The sequence below is a fragment of the Sphaeramia orbicularis genome, chromosome 20, assembly GCF_902148855.1.
Source record: "Sphaeramia orbicularis chromosome 20, fSphaOr1.1, whole genome shotgun sequence".
Classification (NCBI taxonomy): domain Eukaryota; kingdom Metazoa; phylum Chordata; class Actinopteri; order Kurtiformes; family Apogonidae; genus Sphaeramia; species Sphaeramia orbicularis.
In genome coordinates, this window is record NC_043976.1 from 36,721,979 (window position 1) to 36,742,535 (window position 20,557).

Consider the following 20,557-nt stretch of genomic DNA (forward strand, 5'->3'; position numbering starts at 1 on the left):
AACAATATAAATTACAAACATCCACAATAAAAAATAATAAGTGAAATAAAGTGCGATGCATTATCACGTTGGTTAAGAAGAGAAGTTTCTCTTATGAAATTTCAGGTTGTTCGTACTATTCAGATTTTTGTGAAAAGATAGTTTGTATATGACAAGGAACAAGGAACGGTGTAAAAACAAAATTAAAAAATTAAAAAAACATCTATTTTTATAGCAAGTCAGTTTCACTCACTGCGTTATGTTTTGACCCCCGTTATACAGGTGGTGGGGGGTGCACTGAGCATGCTCAGATGTCTATAGAACGATAAAGGTCTATTCTATCAGCACGTTTTGAAGTTTTTTCTTTTTTAGCAAACGGTTGAATTTTTGACTGAATGAATGAATTTATTTTTGGTTTTACATCAATCATTGCACTTAGTACACAGTAAATTTGCCAGTGTAAAAAATGCAGTGTCAAAGTATTTAATTCTTTCGGAGTTATTCCAACAATGGACAGTGTAAAATTTAACAAGATAACTTCCAGTGTCAGTGAAAATAACTGGAGCTTACAGAGGTTTTACAACTGTCAGTGTCATATATTCAGTGTTAAAGTAAATTGACCTCTCTCAAAGTTAATTCAACACCGATAAGAGCAAGACACCTTTCAGTGTTAAAAAATAATGACTCTGAAAAGCCCCGCCCACCTACCTCCGTGCTCAAACTGAGTGAGAAGTTGGACTCTGGCATCGCCATCTTCCTCGCATCGAAAAACTGCGTTTGTAAGTTTGTGTAAATAAACTATGGCTTTTGTTATTTCATCCAAGCAGAATCTGTGCAAGAATATAGTTACGTCGTCGTTGTCAGTGTTGGGTACGTGTTTTCAAATACCGAATTTCAAATGGATAACGTGATATCGGGTCGGCAGATTTCTGGATACAGAAATAATAGTATCTTTTTTTCACCCCTGCAGACACTGGGACTATAGTACATCACATGTAACACTGGAAGGAGGCAGTTAGAATCAACACTCTTTGGAGTAATTTATTTATCAACCTGTAGTGTTAAGTAGACCTTAACACTGGAAAAATTATTTCTTAAACACTTAACTCTTCAGTGGTGAATGTGAATAACACTATGGGTGTTACTTCTCACATAGTGTAAAACTTGATTGACACTAATTAGTGTAGTGTAGTGTCAAATATTAACTCTTACTAGTGTAATGTGACTCTGGAAATGTAACTCTATGTTCAGTGTAAATTTTACACTTTGTAGATAGGGACCATATGTTCACTAAGGCAGTGTTAAAATTAACTCTTTAAGTGTTATATAAACACTGGTGATTTTACTTGTACATTCATTGTAAAAAACATAAAAACCAAAAAAGGAATGGGCTAGAAGCAAAAGCTTATTTTTTTTGCCTATTTTTATGATATTTAAAATAAATCAAACATTCAGAACGCTCACCACAAGTCACTTTTCCATTGGACATCTGTGCAAAACTTACCGATACTTACTAAATATAAAAAAACAGAAGTGCGTAAAGTCGGGTTTTCCATTAAATCACAAATGTGATGATTTGTTTATTTATTATCGCGAGATGACATGAGATGTCATTCCATAAACATGACGACAAACTTAAATACAGTATTGATTTACAGATATATTCATTATTATTATTTTATATTTCCCCTCTATCTCGTACTAAATTAAAAAATGATTGGGTTTCCTGGTGTGTCCACACATACCGCGACATGTTTCTTCTTCTTCTTCTCTTCATCCGTTTTTTTTAATTCACCTGACTAGTTGCAAAAAAAGGTCTTTTCGTTGTAGTTTGCGTGATATACCATTTGCGCTACGCCCGAAAACCACCTCTTGCCAGCGCAAAAATTTTTAATCGAAAAATGAGACTGTCGTTTTTCCTTTACGTAAATTTAGAAGGGTCAACGGAAAAGTGACTATTGACAACGTCAGGGGTTAAAGGGTTAATAATCCACCTGTAGTAGTTAGTGTCTTCTGGGTAATCTTCGGACTCACACATTTTCCCGTCGGTCTGTTTGTGTATCTGTCCGGTCTAACAAGATTACATCACATGGATTTAAGAAAGGCTCGTAACATAAGCTCCTTAGTTTCCCCCCGCCAGTGTGTTGTTTTTTTTTTTAGTGGGAAAGCACTTCTCATGCCCCTCATCCACTCACCCCCCCATGGAGAACATGAAAATGTAACCAGAGGGGCGTTCAGAGAGAGTAGACCCCCACCAGGCTTCGAACCGCCCTCCTCTAACTCTTCCACAATGTTTTTAACCCCAAACAAGTATTACATTGTACACTGTTCTTCCTGTTTTCATCAGTTGTTGCCACTGGTTAGTATTTTTATTTAACCGACTCTTACATCACCAGTTGTAAGGAACCCTGGGCTTTCTCAAGTGAAACAGCCTCCACCCTTTTTTCATGGATCTGCTCCAAATGTTCCAACAAAACTCATGAAATGCAGTAGAAGGGAGGTGAGCGATAAGGCGTGGTAAACCGACAAAATAAGCATGCTAAAAATTCCTGCATAAAATCACATAAAAACCCCAACTTATTCCAGCGCATAATCAAAGATTTTTGCCCACATTTTTCTGGAGGGACTGATATAAGTATGTACTTACTTTTATTGTACATATTATAGATTTCATATATCTTTATTCTTTTTTTTTTTTACTTCTTATCTTGTGTTTCTAATGTTGGTTGTCTGTTGGGATGGGTTAGTGTGTTTTTACCTCCACCAAGGAGGTTATGTTTTCATAGTGGTTTGTTTGTTTGTTTGTTTGTTAGCAAGATAACTCAAAAAGTTATGGATAGATTTTGATGAAATTTTCAGGAAATGTTGATACGGCACAAGGAATAAATGATTAAATTTTGCTGGTGATTTGGGGGGGGGCACGACCTGATCTGCCTTGGCGGAGGTCTGTGCTCTCCGAGTGCTTTTCTAGTTTCTTCTTGTTACTGCTGTCGTAACAAATAATTTCCTGCAAAGGATCAACAAACTATCTATCTAATGAGCAATATAAGTATGTAGTAATAGTAATACTAATAGTAGCAAACATAAACAATAAGAATAACAAGAAAAGCACTCGGAGAGCGCAGACCTCCGCCAAGACAGATCTGCCCCCAACCCCCCGACCCCCCCGATCACCACCAAAATTTAATCATTTCTTCTTCTGCCAGTATCACATTTCCAGAAAATTTAATGAAAATCTGTTCATAACTTTTTGAGTTATCTTGCTAACAAACAAACACACATGCAAACACACAAAGCAAAGTGATCACAATGCCTCCTGGCGGAGGTAATAAATTGATAATCTAGAAAAGCACTCGGAGAGGCAGACCTCCCCAAGGCAGATCCGCCCCCCCCTCCCCCCTCCCCCCCCCCCCCCCCCCCCAAGATCACCTCCAAACCTTAATCATTTCTTCCCTTGTGCCAGTATCAATATTTTCTGCAAATTTAACTGCAAATTTAACCCTACCATAACTTTTTGAGTTATCTTGCTAACAAACAAACAGACAAACCCTGATGAAAACATAACCTCTGCCGTTTCTTGGCGGTGGTAATAATAGAAGTAACAAGAAAAGCACTCAGAGAGCAAAGACCTCCGCCAAGGCAGATCTGCCCCCCCCTTCCCCCCGATCAACCACCAAAATTTAATCATTTCTTCCTTGTGCCAGTATCAACATTTCGTGGAAAATTTCATGCAAAATCCGTCCATAACTTATTGAGTTATCTTGCTAACAAACAAACAAACAAACAAACACGCAAACATGCAAGAGCAAAGTGATCACAAAACCTCCTGGCAGAGGTGATAATAAACCTGACATGACAACAAAGCCCTGTGATGAACTGGTGACATGTCCAGGGTGGACCCCGCCTTCGCCCATAAGTAGCTGGGATAGGCTCCAGTGACCCCCGTGACCCTAGTGAGGATAAAGCAGGTTCAGAAAATGAATGAACGAATGACAACAAACATGGGACACTCTGATACAAGACACAACACTGCACAACCTTTAACTGCAGCTGCAAATATAACAGGTTCATCTTTAGTTGATGCACTGCCCCTCCACCGAATCTCACGAACATTAGACGTACTGTTTTCTGCTGACACACAGAAGTCACTGGTCACATTACCTCCTTGGCAGTAAACCCTCCAAATGTCCCTTCATGTAACACACACCGTTTGAGTGTATACTGTGTATTCCCCCAGCTGCTTGAAAAAGTCTTCTGATGATAGGAGTGCATTCCAGCCTGTGAATGATTATGACCGGGGTTCTCTGTGCAGCTTCTTCACAGACAAATATGTCGATGGACAAACAGACTCAACGCACACACGCATCCACATTCCATACAAGTTCCCATGAGTCCGAGGGAAGAGGACTGAATCATTTGAGAGCAGAGTTATGTAACTGATTAACTGTACTCATCCTAATGGTCATAAAACACAGATAATGTGACTTAAATATGTGCATTACAGTGTCTTTATATAGTCACTGGTACAAGAATATCAATATCCTTAATTCCACGCTGTAAAAATCAGTTATTTTTTGTTGCATTAACCCATAAAGACCCAAATCCACTGGTGACCAAAACTATTTAATACCTGTTGATCCAGTAATCCTATCAATGCGTTAAAATAACAGTAAAATGCAGTTTGTTGTCTTTTCATGGTCATCAAATATGAGCCATTTGGACGTTCAGAGGCTCCGTAGTTACCATGGAAACACCGTCATCTTCTACAACATTGATTCACCAGTAAAACCCATGGAGTTGGATCAATGACAGTGGATGGACACACTTTTATGTTCAGTTAATGACAGATTTACTAAAAAGTCACTTTTTACTCCATTTTTTCTGTTTTTGATATAATTACATACAACTTCAATTTGAGCTTTTATGGACATCAATCATGATCTGTAAATTAAATATACGGAACTACCCGATTTTCCCTGAAGAATGCAAAATACTGAGCATAGTATTAGAATAAATGGTGATAAATCATTTAAGAAAAGTTCAAATTAGCTTAATTCAAGATTTTTTTTGCTTATTTCATGCAAAAAAAAAAATCTGCCAATGCAACAAGTAAAAATTATCTTGGTAAGATTTCTTGAAATAAGATTTTCTAGCTCTATTGTCTAAAAATCAGTTCTTATATCTCGCTGAAAACTTACTCTTTAGGTGATTATGTCTTATTTTAAGTGTGATGAGATATTTTGACTAGAAGAGAAAAATACACTTGGTAAGATTTAGATTTTTTTCCAGTGTTTTACATTCATTTAATGATATATTTAACTGAAAAAGTCACTTTTCTTATGTTTTCTCTGGTTTTGATATAATAACACTCAAATGTAATCTCACCATGATTATTAAAGTACATGATCAGTAAATTAAATATAGGAAAATGCCTGAATTTAAGTGGAAAAAAATGCAAAATACAGAGAATAATATTAGGATAAATGGTGATAAATCACTTCATTTGGGAACTGACACAAAAGTAACCGACGACATTCTGTTTTTCTCATTTCTCACGTTGCTCAGATATGATTCTCCTCAGTTTTCTGCTGTCAATGGCTCCCTGTTCTCCCTCCTTGTCTTTGTTTTTGCCAGCGGGTACATGGAAACATCACGGTGCACTCATCTAGGGTTGTACCTGGACGGAGGCCATACCGGCACTTCGCTTGGCAAGACAAACGTTATTCATGCATAGACAGGCCAGAGGAAATAATGACACACCGCAGAAACAGTGTCGTCCTATGTTCGGATCCACTGAACGCAGCAGGTCTGTCACGACTTGCCTAAAATATGTACCTCTAATCCTGAATTTTCCAACTTATCCAGTTTATCCGGTGTCTGACTCCAGAGTCGGTTGTTCAGTGTGTCTTTGTAAACATAGTTATTAACCCTTTCATGCATGAATTATGAGAACCTTAGTCAATATTTTTTTCTTGAGTGTTTTTATTCCTCTTTAGGCATGAAAAAACAATGCAATTGAAAAAAGTTTTTATGAAGCTATTTTTCGTGGAGTTACAAAAATGTCCACTCAGCTGGACACCATGCGTTTAATTTTTGATGCAAGAAACATGTATTTAAAACTCATCATCAGAAAGTGATATACTGTGTGAAAACTATGAAATAAAACATTTTTAATGCCGCTAATCTGATGTTTTCTGACATTTTATCCTACTCAAATACTAGTTATTACTCATTTCATGGAGATAATATCCTCCTGAGACCCAGGAAATTGACAATTTTAGCTTTTTTACACTAAAAAATTGTCTTGATTGGAAACTGCATAATGCAAGTTTTTTCAGATACATTGTTTTAAAAATAATTTTTATTGATTGATTGATTTTTTTTTTTTTTTATGGAATGTCCTTTGCAATGGAAAGCATTTTTAGTTAAACTGTCAAACTTTTGTCCCCTATAGAGGACACATTGACAAACAAAAAACAAAAAAACGGTTAATTACAGTCTCATAACAATTAGAAATTGATTTCCACTCAAACATGTTACTGCAGATCAGATTTATCAAGAGCAGCAAAGTAACAGTAATGGTGTGAATGTCAGTATATGGGATGGTGCATAAGTGTCCACTGTGTTGGTTATATGGAACTAAAACAACAAAATCCATGAATATACAAGAGAACAGCTGTAGAATAGCTGTCCACTGGAGTGACCAGTATGCATGAAAGGTTAAACTCAACAGGCCATAAGTGTAGTAATAAGTAACAAAATACAAATATATACATAGATACTAGAATCTTCTTCTAGATCAGGGGTTCCCAAAGTGGGGTACATGTACCCCCAGGGTGACTTGGAAGAAGCCAGGGGGTACATTAAAGAAGTTATCATGTACTAAATACAAAATAAATAATGAGATTTAATGCTGAAATTAAAATACAATAAATACATTCATATAACAGTTTTATTGTCAATTATCTTGTTTAAGCTTCGATAACATTTTAAGAACATTTCTATTTTATATTATTTAAGATTATTTGAGTAGCTAAGTCATTATTTTTTGTTGATGAAAGGTTCATTTATTAATTAATTACCAATTTATTTATTTTTCTATCAATGAAAGAGGGCACTTTTCAGTTTATATTTGTTTATATTTTTTTAAACCTCCTGAGACCCAGGAATGTCAGCAAAGTACAAGCTTTTTTTTTTTTTTTTTTTTTTTTTTTTTTTATATATTAAATAAGTGCCTATATTGGAAACATCATGATGCAGCCGCAGTTTTTCAGATGCAGTTTTTAAAATTTTTCATGGCATGTCCTTTGTGGTGGACAGTTTTCTTTTTTTTGTATAAAGTTGTGAACTCTTGTCCACAAATGAGGACCGAAAACCCATATCTGGGTCTTAGGAGGTTAATTTTATATATATTATATAATATATAATATTATAGATATATATATATATATATATATATATATAATATATATATATATATATATATATATTACGGTTAAATATATGTTGTTTGTTTACAAAGTTTTGAAATATAAACAGATACCTTGGCACAGAACAAATTTTGCTTAATTTTTTCAATCAAAAACGCTGAAGCAAGAGTGGGGGTACTTGGCAAAAAAAAAAAAAAAAGTATATTTCAGGGGGTAGTCCACTGTAAAAAGTTTGAGAACCACTGCTCTAGATCAACGTGTATTTTACTTCAGTATTTGTTTCTCATGAATTTTTACTGTTAATCCTCACATTTTAACTCAAATATCTATACATTGTTGTTTTAAGGGAGTATTAGTTGTTTTTGTTTTTATTTTGCATTGTCTCTACAACATTAAAATAGAACAATAACACATAAAATAAACAACCCCTTGATGTATAAAGCAGGTCATAGAGAAGGAAATTAGATCAGTGAAGAAAAGGGTGTCATCTGTTACCCTTAAAGACCTAAATCTATTGTTATGTAGACTTCAAATGAAGGATCCTTTATATTTATCACCATTCTTTAGCATTTTTCTGTGAAAATCTGGTATTTTCCTATAGTTAATTTACTGATATGTAGATGTACATAAAAGCATTGGGTAAATATGAACGTATTATGAGAAAACTGAAGAAAAAGTGACTTTTTCAGCTAAATAATATATATAAAATCACTGTCATTATCAAAACTGCATGGGTTTTAACACAACCAGAACGATAGAAATACTTTTACTGCCTGAGTTCATATCAAAACATGTGTTTGTACTTTTACTTGAGTAAATGCATTGAATCCCTGGTTTGATTTTCACCAACGTATTTTTGAACCACTATTATACTTATTCGTAAATAACACTGGGTTACAAAAAAATGTTTTTTTGCAAGTTGTCTAGGTTTTTTCAACTGAATTAGGACCATTTTGCACCGCTAAATCCAAAAATGACATCTGTTTTCTCAATCAGGTCAGGTTTTTTTGCTCATTTGATTTTGAAAAATTTGATCTTCTCACAAAATTGATTACATTTTGTGACTTTATCAGTTGATTTTTTTTTTATATAGTTCTCACCCAAAATAGGTTTTAAAGAGAAAAAAAATCATTTCACCATTGTACCTGTTAGGTACAATGGTATATTCACCGCAGATGTAGCAGAATATGTCAGGCTTATTTTTGCAAGATCTTCTAGTTGAAGCCATTTCATTCACCTGTAATATTAAAAAAAACATTAATCATAAATTGGCAAAAGTAAAATCTTCAGAACTCATTTATTGCAAGAAATATGAAAGAATTTTGTATCATATGATGTGAAAATGCCCATATATGTAAGCAAAATGTTAAAAAGCCAAATATGTAGCATAGTTCAGAAAGTTGACCTGATTGAGCAAAATTAATGTGATTTTGGATTCAGCACACCAAAATTATCCTAAATCAGCTCAAAAAACTTAAACAATAAATTTGCTGTTGACCAGTGTAATGAAATGGATTTGCATTTCTATAGTTTCTCCATTTTGACGGACCTTCATGTTCCAGATTCATCCTGGGGTTCAGTGTGGACTTCAACACCTCCTGAACCACAACCACCCAGAAAGTGTGTCCTTTTTGATTTTTATATTTTGTATTTTTGTCTCATTTTATATCTTTTTTTTTCTTTTTTAATCTTTGGGTCATTTTCATTGTTTTGTCTTGGCTTCCCCTTCTTTTAGTCTCATTTTCATGTATTTTTTGACCTTTTCATCTAATTTCTGTCGTGTTTTTGTCCATCTTCACCGTCTTTTTGTCTTGTTTCATCTCGCTTTTTTTGTCTCGTTTTTGTGTCGTTGTTTTTTTCTCAATTTCCCACCTCTGTTCATATTCAAGTCCCTCTAGTGAGAAATTCCTCTGTTTTTCTTCTGTCTAAAGGCAGGGAAGAAAGGTGGAGAGCATCCTCAAAGATGATGAAATGCTGACGTCATTCCTGCTCAGAGCATTCCTCTGAAGGAGGCTGTGGTGGATCAGCTGGTCAGCGCCCAAATCAGGACTGAACAGGTAAACCGAAACCTAAATAGTGTCACTGATACGAAACACTGGCAAAAGCAGCCCGTCCGATGCCTGCAGCCAAGTTTACCTCCATAAATCATCATCACTCTGCACTGATTGTTGGTCTCTTGCCGTTTTTGTGTTTTCTACAGTTTGCCTTCGGGGCTCCAAACCTGCATTTAAAGGACATTGCCTGCAGCCTGAACCTTCTGGAGCGATTCCTGATCTTCCCAGCCGCAGAGGGCTCCACGCGGTTCGAAACGCCATGTGCATCCTCACCCCACAGCGGCTGCAGATCATTGAGGACAAGTTTTATGCCAACGTGGATTTTTCAAGGTCTTCCGACTGGTCAGTGTCACCGTAGCCTGAGGTTTTGAAGTTTCAGTTTAGTTAGTACAGTGTGGGTTTAGTTCAGGGGGGTCAAACATGTGGCCCGGGGGTCAAAACTGGGTCCAATCTGGTCCATTTGGATGAATGTGTGAAATGCAAAAATGACACTGAACATATGACAGTCAATGGTGTTTGAATAATTTTAGTTCAGGGGCCACATTCAATCTCAAGTGGATCGGACGAGTAAAATGGTAACATAACAATATAATAATAATATCCTCCCAAGACCCAGGAAAGTGAATAGAATAGAATAGAATGCTTTTATTGTCGTTATACATATGTACAATGTAAAAAGATGAAAACAAAAAAAACACAAATGAAAACAATATAAAAAATGCAAAAGATGAAAACATAAATAGCGCAGCAAAGTTAAAATGATGTAAAAAAACAAAAAAAAACAAAAAAAAAAACCCACAGAGATGAAAATGTAAAAATGCAGCCAAATGAAAACCACATAAAAAACGTAAAAGATGAAAGCATAAAAAAGGCAACAAAATTATGACATAAAAGATGCAAAAAGATGAAAACATAAAAACGCAACAAAATGGAAAAAAACAGACACAAAGATTTGAAAACATAAAAAAAACGCAAAACAAATCAAAATGACATAAAAGATGCAAAAAGATGAATACATAAAAAGTGCAAAAAAATTAAAACGACGAGATGCAAAAATGAAAACATAAAAGTGCAACAAAATTAAAATGATAAGAGGCAAAAAGATGAAAACATAAAAAGCGCAGCAAAGTTAAAATGATGTAAAAAAAACAGAGATGAAAATGTAACAATGCAGCCAAATGAAAACCACATAAAAACGTAAAAGATGAAAGCATAAAAAAGGCAACAATATTATATAATAAGATGCAAAAAGATGAAAACATAAAAACGCAACAAAATGGAAAAAAACAAAAATTTGAAAACTTAAAAAAAACACAAACAAAATTAAAATGACATAAAAACACAAAAAGATGAAACATAAAAATTGCAACAAAATTAAAATGACGAGACACAAAAAGATGAAAACATAAAAAGTGCAAGAAAATGAAAACACATCAAAATACAAAAGTTAAAAACATAAACAATGCAACAAATAAAAATGACATAAAATATGCAAAAAGATGAAAACATAAAACGCAAGAAAATGAAACAACATAAAAATACAAAACATAAAAACATAAAAAAATGCAACAAATTAAAATGACATAGAATACGCAAAAAGATGAAAACATAAAACAACAAATGAAAACAATGTAAAGACCCCAAAACATAAGAAACATAAGAACGCAACAAAATAAAACTAACATAAAGATGCAAAAAGAAAAAACATAAAAAATTTAACAAAATGAAAACGGAAAATAAGTAGCCAGATAAATATGACGAAACTACAAGATGAAAATCATCAAAATGAAAACAACATGAAAAACGTAAAAGATGAAAGCATAAAAAAACGCAAACAAAATGAAAATTACATAAAAGATGCAAAAAGATGAAAACATAAAAATGCAACAAAATGGAAAAAAAACAAAGGAGATGCAAAGATTTGAAAACAAAAAAACGCAAAACAAAATTAAATTGACATAAAAGACGCAAAAAGATGAACACATAAAATGCAACAAAATGGAAAAAAACAAAGAAGATGCAGATTTGAAAACTTAAAAAATGCTAAAACAATTGAAATTACATAAAAGACGCAAAAAGATGAAAACAAAAACGCAACAAAATGGAAAAAAACAAAGAAGACGCAGATTTGAAAACATAAAAAAACGCAAAACAAAATTAAAATGACATGAAATGCAAAATGAAAACAAAAAATGCGACTAATTAACGACAAAAGACACAAAAATGAAAACATAAAAAGTGCAACAAAATTAAAACGACAAAAGGTGCAAAAAGATGAAAACATAAGAAATGCAACAAAATTAAAATTACAAGATGCAAAAAATTGAAAACATAAAAATGCAAAAAAATTAAAACAAGACGCAAAAAGATGAAAACCATAAAAAGTGCAAGAAATGAAAATAGTGTAAAATACAAACATAAAAAATGCAACAAAATGAAAATGACGTAAAAGACGCAATAAATTTAAAACATATAAAATGCTACAAAATAAAACGACATAAAGATGAAAACATAAACAATGTAACAAAATGAAAACAGAAAATAAGTACCCAGATAAATATGACAAAAATACAAGATGAAAATGATAAAAACGCATTAAAATGAAAACAACATAAGACACAACAAGACCAAAACACTGCCTCTGGTTTAGTTTATACACCAAATCGACTTTACTGCCCTTTTCAGACTTTCTACATAAACAACCCCTTTAATGATAACATCTATTAGCCTGTCTTCACATTCACTGCTGTTCTCTGCTACATTTACGCGGCTCATCCCATGCCGGTATGAATCATCTGAGCCGTTTATTCTAATCTGCAGGACAGGACTGGGGTTGGATGAGTCAACTGTGGGTCCGGCGCATGGGTTTATTAACTTATTTGTAAAGATCTTTACTGGATCAGACACAGACGGAGCTGAGCCAACTGGCTGGAAGACAATATAGGATTTGGCAGGATGTGGTGTTTGTATAAGCACAGACGTATTTTACTTCATTTTAAAGCAGAATACATTATATTTTCAGCTTTACATGTCAAATCACACCTGGATGAAAGCCCAACGTGTTCATTCAAGACTATTGTTAGGATTTTAATAAACAGCTGTTAGTGGTTTTACAATGTGTGACATAATTCAACAAACATGTTTTGTCTGTTCTCGCAGCACAATGTTCTCCGTCATTACTCAGTTTAATGAACAAAAATATATTATTTTCTAAACCGTCATCATATAATATAGAGCAGGGGTGTCAAACTCATCTCTTCCAGCCCAATTGGATCTCAAGTGGGCGGGACCAGTAAAGTAATAGCATCAAAACCCATAAATAATGACAACTTTTTCCTCTTTGTTTTAGTGCAATAAAAAAACATTAAATTATGAAAATATTTACATTTACAAACTATCCTTTAACAAAAAACATGTTAATAATCTGAAAAAAACTGAAATTTGTTAGAAAAATACGTGCAGTTTTAACAATATTATGCCTCAACTTAATAATAATAATAATAATAATAATAATGGATTGGATTTATATAGTGCTTTTCTAGACACCCAAAGCGCTTTACATTATTGACCCATTATTCATTCGCTCTCACATTCACACTCTGATGGTGGTAAACTACATTTGTAGCCACAGCTGTCCTGGGGCAGACTGACAGAAGCGTACACAAACATTTGGCAACAAGCATAATATTGTTAAAAATTTGGAGTTTGGAACTAAAATAAGAAAAAGTTCTCACTCAGTTTCTCATTTGTCCAGCTCATTGTTCTTCTTAGTACTTCTTCGAGGTTCAACTGGACTAGTTTTATGCTTCAAAAGAGCAAAACTACAAAAAACAACAACAATAACAATATTATTATTAACATTGTTTATTTTGTTGCTTTTTTGTGTGTGTTTAATAGATTTGTAAGTTTGTTGTTTCATTTGTTTTTGTTTTTTTTTGTATTGTATCTGTGTGGTTCTTTATGTCTAAGTACATGTTTATGTAAATCTATAATTTAAAATAAAATAAAAAATATATATTAAAAGGAGCAAAATTAGTCCAGTTGAACCCAGAACCTAGAAAAATGGAGTTGTCACTATTTATAGGTTCTTATGCTATTATTTTACTTTAGATCATATTGGTCCGTATATAGAACCTGAACTAAAATCAGTTCGACACCCTTGATTGTTAATATCCTCAGTGTATCTTTTTCCCTTCCCAAATTCATCCTGCAGGCCAGACTGGGACTTTAAGTGGGCCAGTTTTGGCCCCCAAGGCCGCATGTTTGACACCCCCTGATGTACAGTGTATATTGGTATATTGGTGATGAGCGTATCTGTTTATTTGTCTGTCATTATTTTGCAGAACTGGAAAACATTTGCTTATTTCTTCATTTTTGCGTTAGAGTTGCGTCTTTTGTTAGCATGGTAGAATAAATATGAACATACAGAATAACTCAGGGTGGACAGATATTTTTTTTTTTTTTTTTTTTTACACAATATCATTTATGGCTATGTTCAGACAGCAGGTCTTAATGCACAATTAAGATTTTTTGGTGAAATCCGATTTTTTTGTGTGCTCGTTCATATCACGCATTAAATGCGGCTTTTATCAGTTTTGATTATGAACTAAATGTGACCCTGAAGTGACCCACATGCGCAAAACAGGTCCTGACCATGCAGGTACGCATGCACTGTGTTTACGGAAAATTATGTGTTCTCAAAATATAATGACTTTACCCATAAAGACCCAAGGCTACTTTTGCGTTAGTTCCCAAATTAACATTTCTCTCTATTAACCTTTTTTAAGTGATTTATCACCATTTATTGTAATATTATCCTCTCCATTTTGCATTTTTTAAGTGAAAATCAGGTATTTTCAAGTTTTTATTTACTAATCATGTACTTTAATCATCATGCTGAGATTACATTTGAGGGTTATCATACCAAAAACAGAGAAAAGTTGAGAAAAAAATGGCTTTTTCAGTCAAATACAAGTGTGTCCATCCACTGTAATTGATCCAACTCCAAGGGTTTTAATCAATGTTGTAGAAGATGACAGTGTTTCCATGGTAACTACGGAGCCTCTGAACATCCAAATGGGTCATATCTGATGACCTTGAAAAGATGAGAAACTGTATTTTACACCAATCATTTACATGGATTGATAAAATTAATAAATCAACAGGTATTAAACAGTTTAGATCAGTAAATGATTTTGGTCACTGGTGTATATTTGGGTCTTTATGGGATAATCTCATAAAAGTATGACATACTTTTCATTAAATTATGAGTTGTTGTTTTTTTTTTTAACCCTTTCATGCATAGTGGTCACTACAGTGGACAGCTGTTCAAAGGTGTTCACTTATATATTCATGGATTCTGTTGTTTTAGTTCCATATCAGCCAACGCAGTGGACACTTATGCATCATCCCAGGAACTGTAATTCATACCATTACTGTAACTTTGCTGTTCTAGATAAACCTGATCTGCAGGAACATGTTTGAGTGTAAAAAATGTGAATTGTTTGAAAAAAAGTTCTATTATTTTTTTTTTTTTTTTGCATATTATATCCATGCAGGTACGTTAAAATGTGAGAAAACATCAGATTATCAGCATTTATTTCGTAGTTTTCTTACAGTATATCAGTAAATACATGTTTCTTTGCTTCTAACATTAAATGCATGGTGTCCAGCTGAGTGGACATTTTGGTAACTCCATGAAAAACAGGATCATAAAAAAATCAATTTACATTGTTGTTTTTTTGTTTTGTTTTGGGTTTTTTTGTTTTTTTGTTTTTCATGCCTAAATGTGTAGAATAAAATCTTGATTAAGGTTCTCATAATTCATGCATGAAAGGGTTAAACTATGACTTTATTCTCATAATATTATGGCTTTATTCTCCAAATATTACAACTTTGTTCTCATAAAATTATGACTTTTTTTGTATTCGACTTTATTCTCATAAAATTACGGGTTTTATTTCAATGTTTTACAACTTTATTCTTGTAGTGAGAAGTGTTTTATTTTCTTATGTGGCCCTAATACACTGTCGTACATTCAACACATGTCAGATGTTTCTAATTGTTTGTGTTGCTAAATAGTGACTTGTATTTATGATCCTTTCAGGGCTATATATATACAGGGTGGGGAAGCAAAATTTACAATATTTTGAGGCAGGGACTGAAAGACAGTGTATGACCAATTAGTTTATTGAAAGTCATGAGAATTTATTTGCCACAAGAAAACTGACATAATAGAAAATGTTTTTATTCTATGTGTCCTCCTTCTTTCTCAATAACTGCCTTCACACGCTTCCTGAAACTTGCGCAAGTGTTCCTCAAATATTCGGGTGACAACTTCTCCCATTCTTCTTTCATAGTATCTTTAAGAAAGTCGACATTGCTGTGTGATGTTCTATTGGTAGTATGTTCTAAAACGCCCCAAACAGCAGAATCCAGAGGGTTTAGATCTGGGCTAGAAGGCGGACATAAACATGATTCCCCAAAAATTGCTAAAGTTGGATTTGTTGCTGTTGTCAACAAGTGTTTTTGGTGTTCTTGTGTAAGATTTTAACTTCAAATCCTATTTTACTGCATTTCTAACGGTCTTGTTGTCTACCTCAAGTTCAATTGCCATTTTTCTCATGGATTTGGTTGGATCCTTTAGGATTTTGGATTTGAGAGCTTTAATAAAAGCTTTGGTACGTTTTTTGTTGCTTCCTCCACTTCCAGACTTTCTCGCAATAGTTTTGCTCATAGTCATTCTCTTCTTTCCATTATAAACAGTCTTTATGGACACTCCAACTGTTTTTGAAATCTCCTTTGGTGTGACGAGTGCATTCAGCAAATCACACACTCTTTGACGTTTGCTTTCCTGATTACTCATATGGGCAAAAGTTTCTGAAAAGATATGGATAATAGTGTTAGATATGATTATGACATCGGTATATGTTTGGTTTCAAAACAATTGACGTAGTGCCTGCTGAGAAAAAAACAACTAAACGTTCATTGTAAATTTTGCTTCCCCACCCTGTGTAACTAACAACTATATACAGGGGTTGGACAAAATAATGGAAACACCTTCACCTCAAGATGATAATGCCCCAATCCATACAGCTAGAATTGTTAAAGAATGGCATGAGGAACATTCTAATGAAGTTGAGCATCTCGTATGGCCGGCACAGTCCCCAGACCTCAACATTATTGAGCATTTATGGTCAGTTTTAGAGATTCAAGTAAGACGTCGATTTCCACCGCCATCGTCTCTAAAAGAGTTGGAGGGTATTCTAACTGAAGAATGGCTTAAAATTCCTTTGGAAACAATTCACAAGTTGTATGAATCAATACCTTGGAGAATTGAGGCTGTAATTGCCGCAAAAGGCAGACCTACACCATATTAAATTATATTTTGTTGATGTTTTAAGGTGTTTCCATTATTTTGTCCAACCCCTGTATTAGTAATGTGTCATTGTTGATGAAAATGTAAGCTGTTCACCTTATAAAAAGAGCGACCAAGTCGGAAACAGTATGCAAACAACATCCAAGCAAAGTAAAAGACCTCCGTGCATTTACCGAGTAAATTAAAGTGGCCCTTCTGCAAACAGTGAAGCAGAGCAGTAGTGAAACAGGAGCATTAGCTGAGCAGGCAGACTTGGCCTCATTCTCTAATTAGCTTAGTGAAGACTGGCTCCTTTCTTCAGTAGTGACGGGGCACTGAAAGTAAACATGGGCCATGGAGACAGAAGGCGACGCTGGATGAACTCTGCACCACCGTCATTTAGGTGCAAGTACGTGGAACGACGCCATTTGGGTTTAGTTTTTATCTAACATAGGCGACAAGCTAATGTAAAGGCACTGTGAACGGTATCAGTGTTGTCATGTTCTCTGACGAAACTACTTTAAATTTTATATGTAGCTTCCTTGGGTCAGTTTCTATATGGTTTGTTCACAGTTTTGGTAAATTTAGATTTTTGCCTTTTTTTTTTTTTTTTTTTTACGAATTTTTAAAATAGAAAAAATTTGCCTTTAGTTATAATGGGCCATTTCAACAACAATCTTCTTCTCTGAAACTACTTGTGAGATTCATTTAAAATTTTATATGCAGCTTCCTTGGGACACTGCCTACAAATTTTCTTGATAGTTTTGAGAAATTTTGATTTTTGGATTTTTGACATTTTTTTTTAAATACTAAAAATTTGCCTTTACTTAAAATCGTCCATTTCAATAATCTTCTCCAAAAACTACAGGTCAGATTCAATTCAGATTTTATATGTAGCTTCCATACGACAATGTCTACAAATTGTTGTCATAGTATTGAGAAATGTAGATTTTTAATTTTTTTTTTTTTTTTTTTTTTTTACAAATTTTTAAAATATATATAAAAAAAATTGCCTTTACTTATAATGGGCCATTTCAACAATGTTCTTCTCCAAAACTACTGGTTGGATTCATTTCATATTTTATATGCAGCTTCCTTTGGACACTGTCTACAAATTGTGTTCATAGTTTTGAGAAATTTAGATTTTTGAATTTTTTATGAATTTTTAAATCACAAAAAAATTTGCCTTTCCTTATAATGGGCCATTTCAACAATCTTCTCTGAAAACTACTGCTTGAATTCATTTCAAATTTTATATGTAGCTTCCTTGGGACACTGTCTACAAAGTTTATTCATAGTTTTGAGAAATTTTAATTTTTGGATTTTTGCTGAATTTTTTGAAATATAAAAAATTTGTCTTTACTTATAATGGGACATTAAAACAATCTAATTCTCCGAAACTACTGGTCGGATTCATTTAAAATTTTATATGTAGCTTCCTTGGGACGATGTCTACAAATTTTTTGAGAGTTTTGAGAAATTTAGATTTTTGGATTTTTGATGAATTTTTTAAACTTCACCTTTCCTTATAATGGGCCATTTCAACAATCTTCTTCTGTGAAAACTATCAGTCAGATTCATTTAAAATTTTATATGTAGCATCCTTGAGACACTGTCTACAAATTTTATTCAGAATTTTGAGAAATTTCAATTTTTGGATTTTGACGAATTTTTACAATATAAAAAAATTGCCTTTACTTATAATGGTCCATATTTTGGTGGTTTATAACATGTAAATGGTTAAAGATATCACTATAGTTACTATTGAGCACTAATAGGAAGTCATATATGGACTTTCATTTGGGTCCATGACCTTTGACCTTGAGTGACCTTAATGGGTCAAACTAAGGGTCACCAATGTCTACATTTCAACAATTTACATCTCTGAATCTACTGGTCGGATTCATTTAAAATTGTATTTGTAGCTTCCTTGGAAAATGTCTACGAAGTTTGCTCACAGTTTTGAGAAATTTTGATTTTTTGCATTTTGTAAAAAATTTCGAAGTATAAAAATTTGCCTTTACTTATAATGGGCCATATTTTGATGGTTTGTAACATAGAAATGGTTAAATATATCACTATAATTACTACTGAGCACTGATAGGAAGTCATATATGGACTTTCATTTAATTTGTTGAGTTATCGAGAATCATAAATTCAACTAGTTATTGATTCCTGATAGAACATACCGGTGAGATACAGTTCTATTGGTTCTTTGTTTTATCATGTCTGTTTTTACTTCTACTGTAGTCGCCACAAGATAGTATGACTGTTTTTTTCAGCCATTCTTTTTCAATGAACCAGTCAGCCCAAACACCCAGACAAACAGATCTAGTTTGACTTTTCAGCCAGTTGGCACACTCGTTCCATTTGTTTCGCTTCCATGCGCTGAGGTGGGAAGTCAGAGAGGAAGGATGTCTCCCCCAGTGCGTCTATGCCTTGGCCTCGTGCTGCTTCCTGAACCTTTAGCCTATTGTGTTGCGAGGAGGCTGAAAGATCCTGGAGCAAACCAGCAGATCCTCAAGAGAAAGCAACACTCAGCAGATAAAATGTCCTGCAGTGAAAGGAAACAAACCACAGAGATGAATAATGAAGGCAGTAGGGGGTTTTCTGTTGGACACTGGCACATGGATATTTTAACGACCTGCTGAACCTTGAGTTTATCTGTATTTGACCTCATTTGGACACTCAGTGCTTCTGTAATTTATGCAAACAGATGTGTATGACGTTAGTTTAGTTAATGATATAATTAGTTGTGGACACATGTACATGGTCAGTTAATTAACCCTTTCATGCATGAACTATGAGAACCTTAGTTGAGATTTTTTTTCCTGAGCGTTTTTATTCGTCTTTAGGCATGAAAAAACAATGCAATTTTATTTTTTTTAAATAAACCTGGTTTTTTTATGAAGGTAGATTTGTTTCTTTATTGCTTTAACTAAAAAAAAAAAAAAAAATCAATAAAAAAAGTGTTTGAATGAAAAAAAAAAAGTACGACCCAAAAAATTGCATTTGAACCCATTTTTTCTTTGATCGAAGTCAATATTTTTTTTTAACCCTTTCGTGCATCAATTATAAGAACCTTAGTTAATATTTTTTTCTTGAGTGATTTTTTTTTCCTTCTTTAAGGCATGAAAAAAACAATGCAATTGAATTTTTTTTTTTTAACGACCCTGTTTTTCATGGAGTTACAAAAATGTCCACTCAGCTGGACACCATGTTTAATTTTTTGAAGGTAGATTTGTTTCTTTATTGCTTTCACTAAAAAAAAAAAAAAAAAATCAATAAAAAAAGTGTTTGAATGAAAAAAAAAAATATATACGACCCAAAAAATTGCATTTGAACCCATTTTTTCTTTGATCGAAGTCAATATTTTTTTAACCTTTTCGTGCATCAATTATAAGAACCTTAGTTAATATTTTTTTTTTGTGTGATTTTTTTTTTTCCTTCTTTAAGGCATGAAAAAAACAATGCAATTTAATTTTTTTTTTTTTTAACGACCCTGTTTTTCATGGAGTTACAAAAATGTCCACTCAGCTGGACACCATGTTAATTTTTTGAAGCAAAGAAACATTTATTTAAAACTCATCATCAGAAAGTGATATACTGTGTGGAAAAATATGAAATAAGAACATTTTTAATGCCGCTAATGCCATTTTCTCACATTTTCACATACTGTAATACTAGTTGTTACTTAATTCATGGAGATAATATGCAAAAAATAAAAAAACAAAAAA

General features: G+C 33.4%; 1 protein-coding gene across 1 annotated transcript in view; it reads left to right on the top strand.

Annotated features, from left to right (window-relative positions):
* Positions 1-20,557, top strand: part of abca4a (ATP-binding cassette, sub-family A (ABC1), member 4a) — a 129,295-nt gene that overhangs the window by 5,626 nt on the left and 103,112 nt on the right. The window contains 5 exon segments of the mRNA XM_030123010.1: positions 9,341-9,402; positions 9,405-9,466; positions 9,610-9,685; positions 9,688-9,782; positions 9,785-9,805. Coding sequence (XP_029978870.1) covers positions 9,341-9,402; positions 9,405-9,466; positions 9,610-9,685; positions 9,688-9,782; positions 9,785-9,805 — 316 coding nt within the window.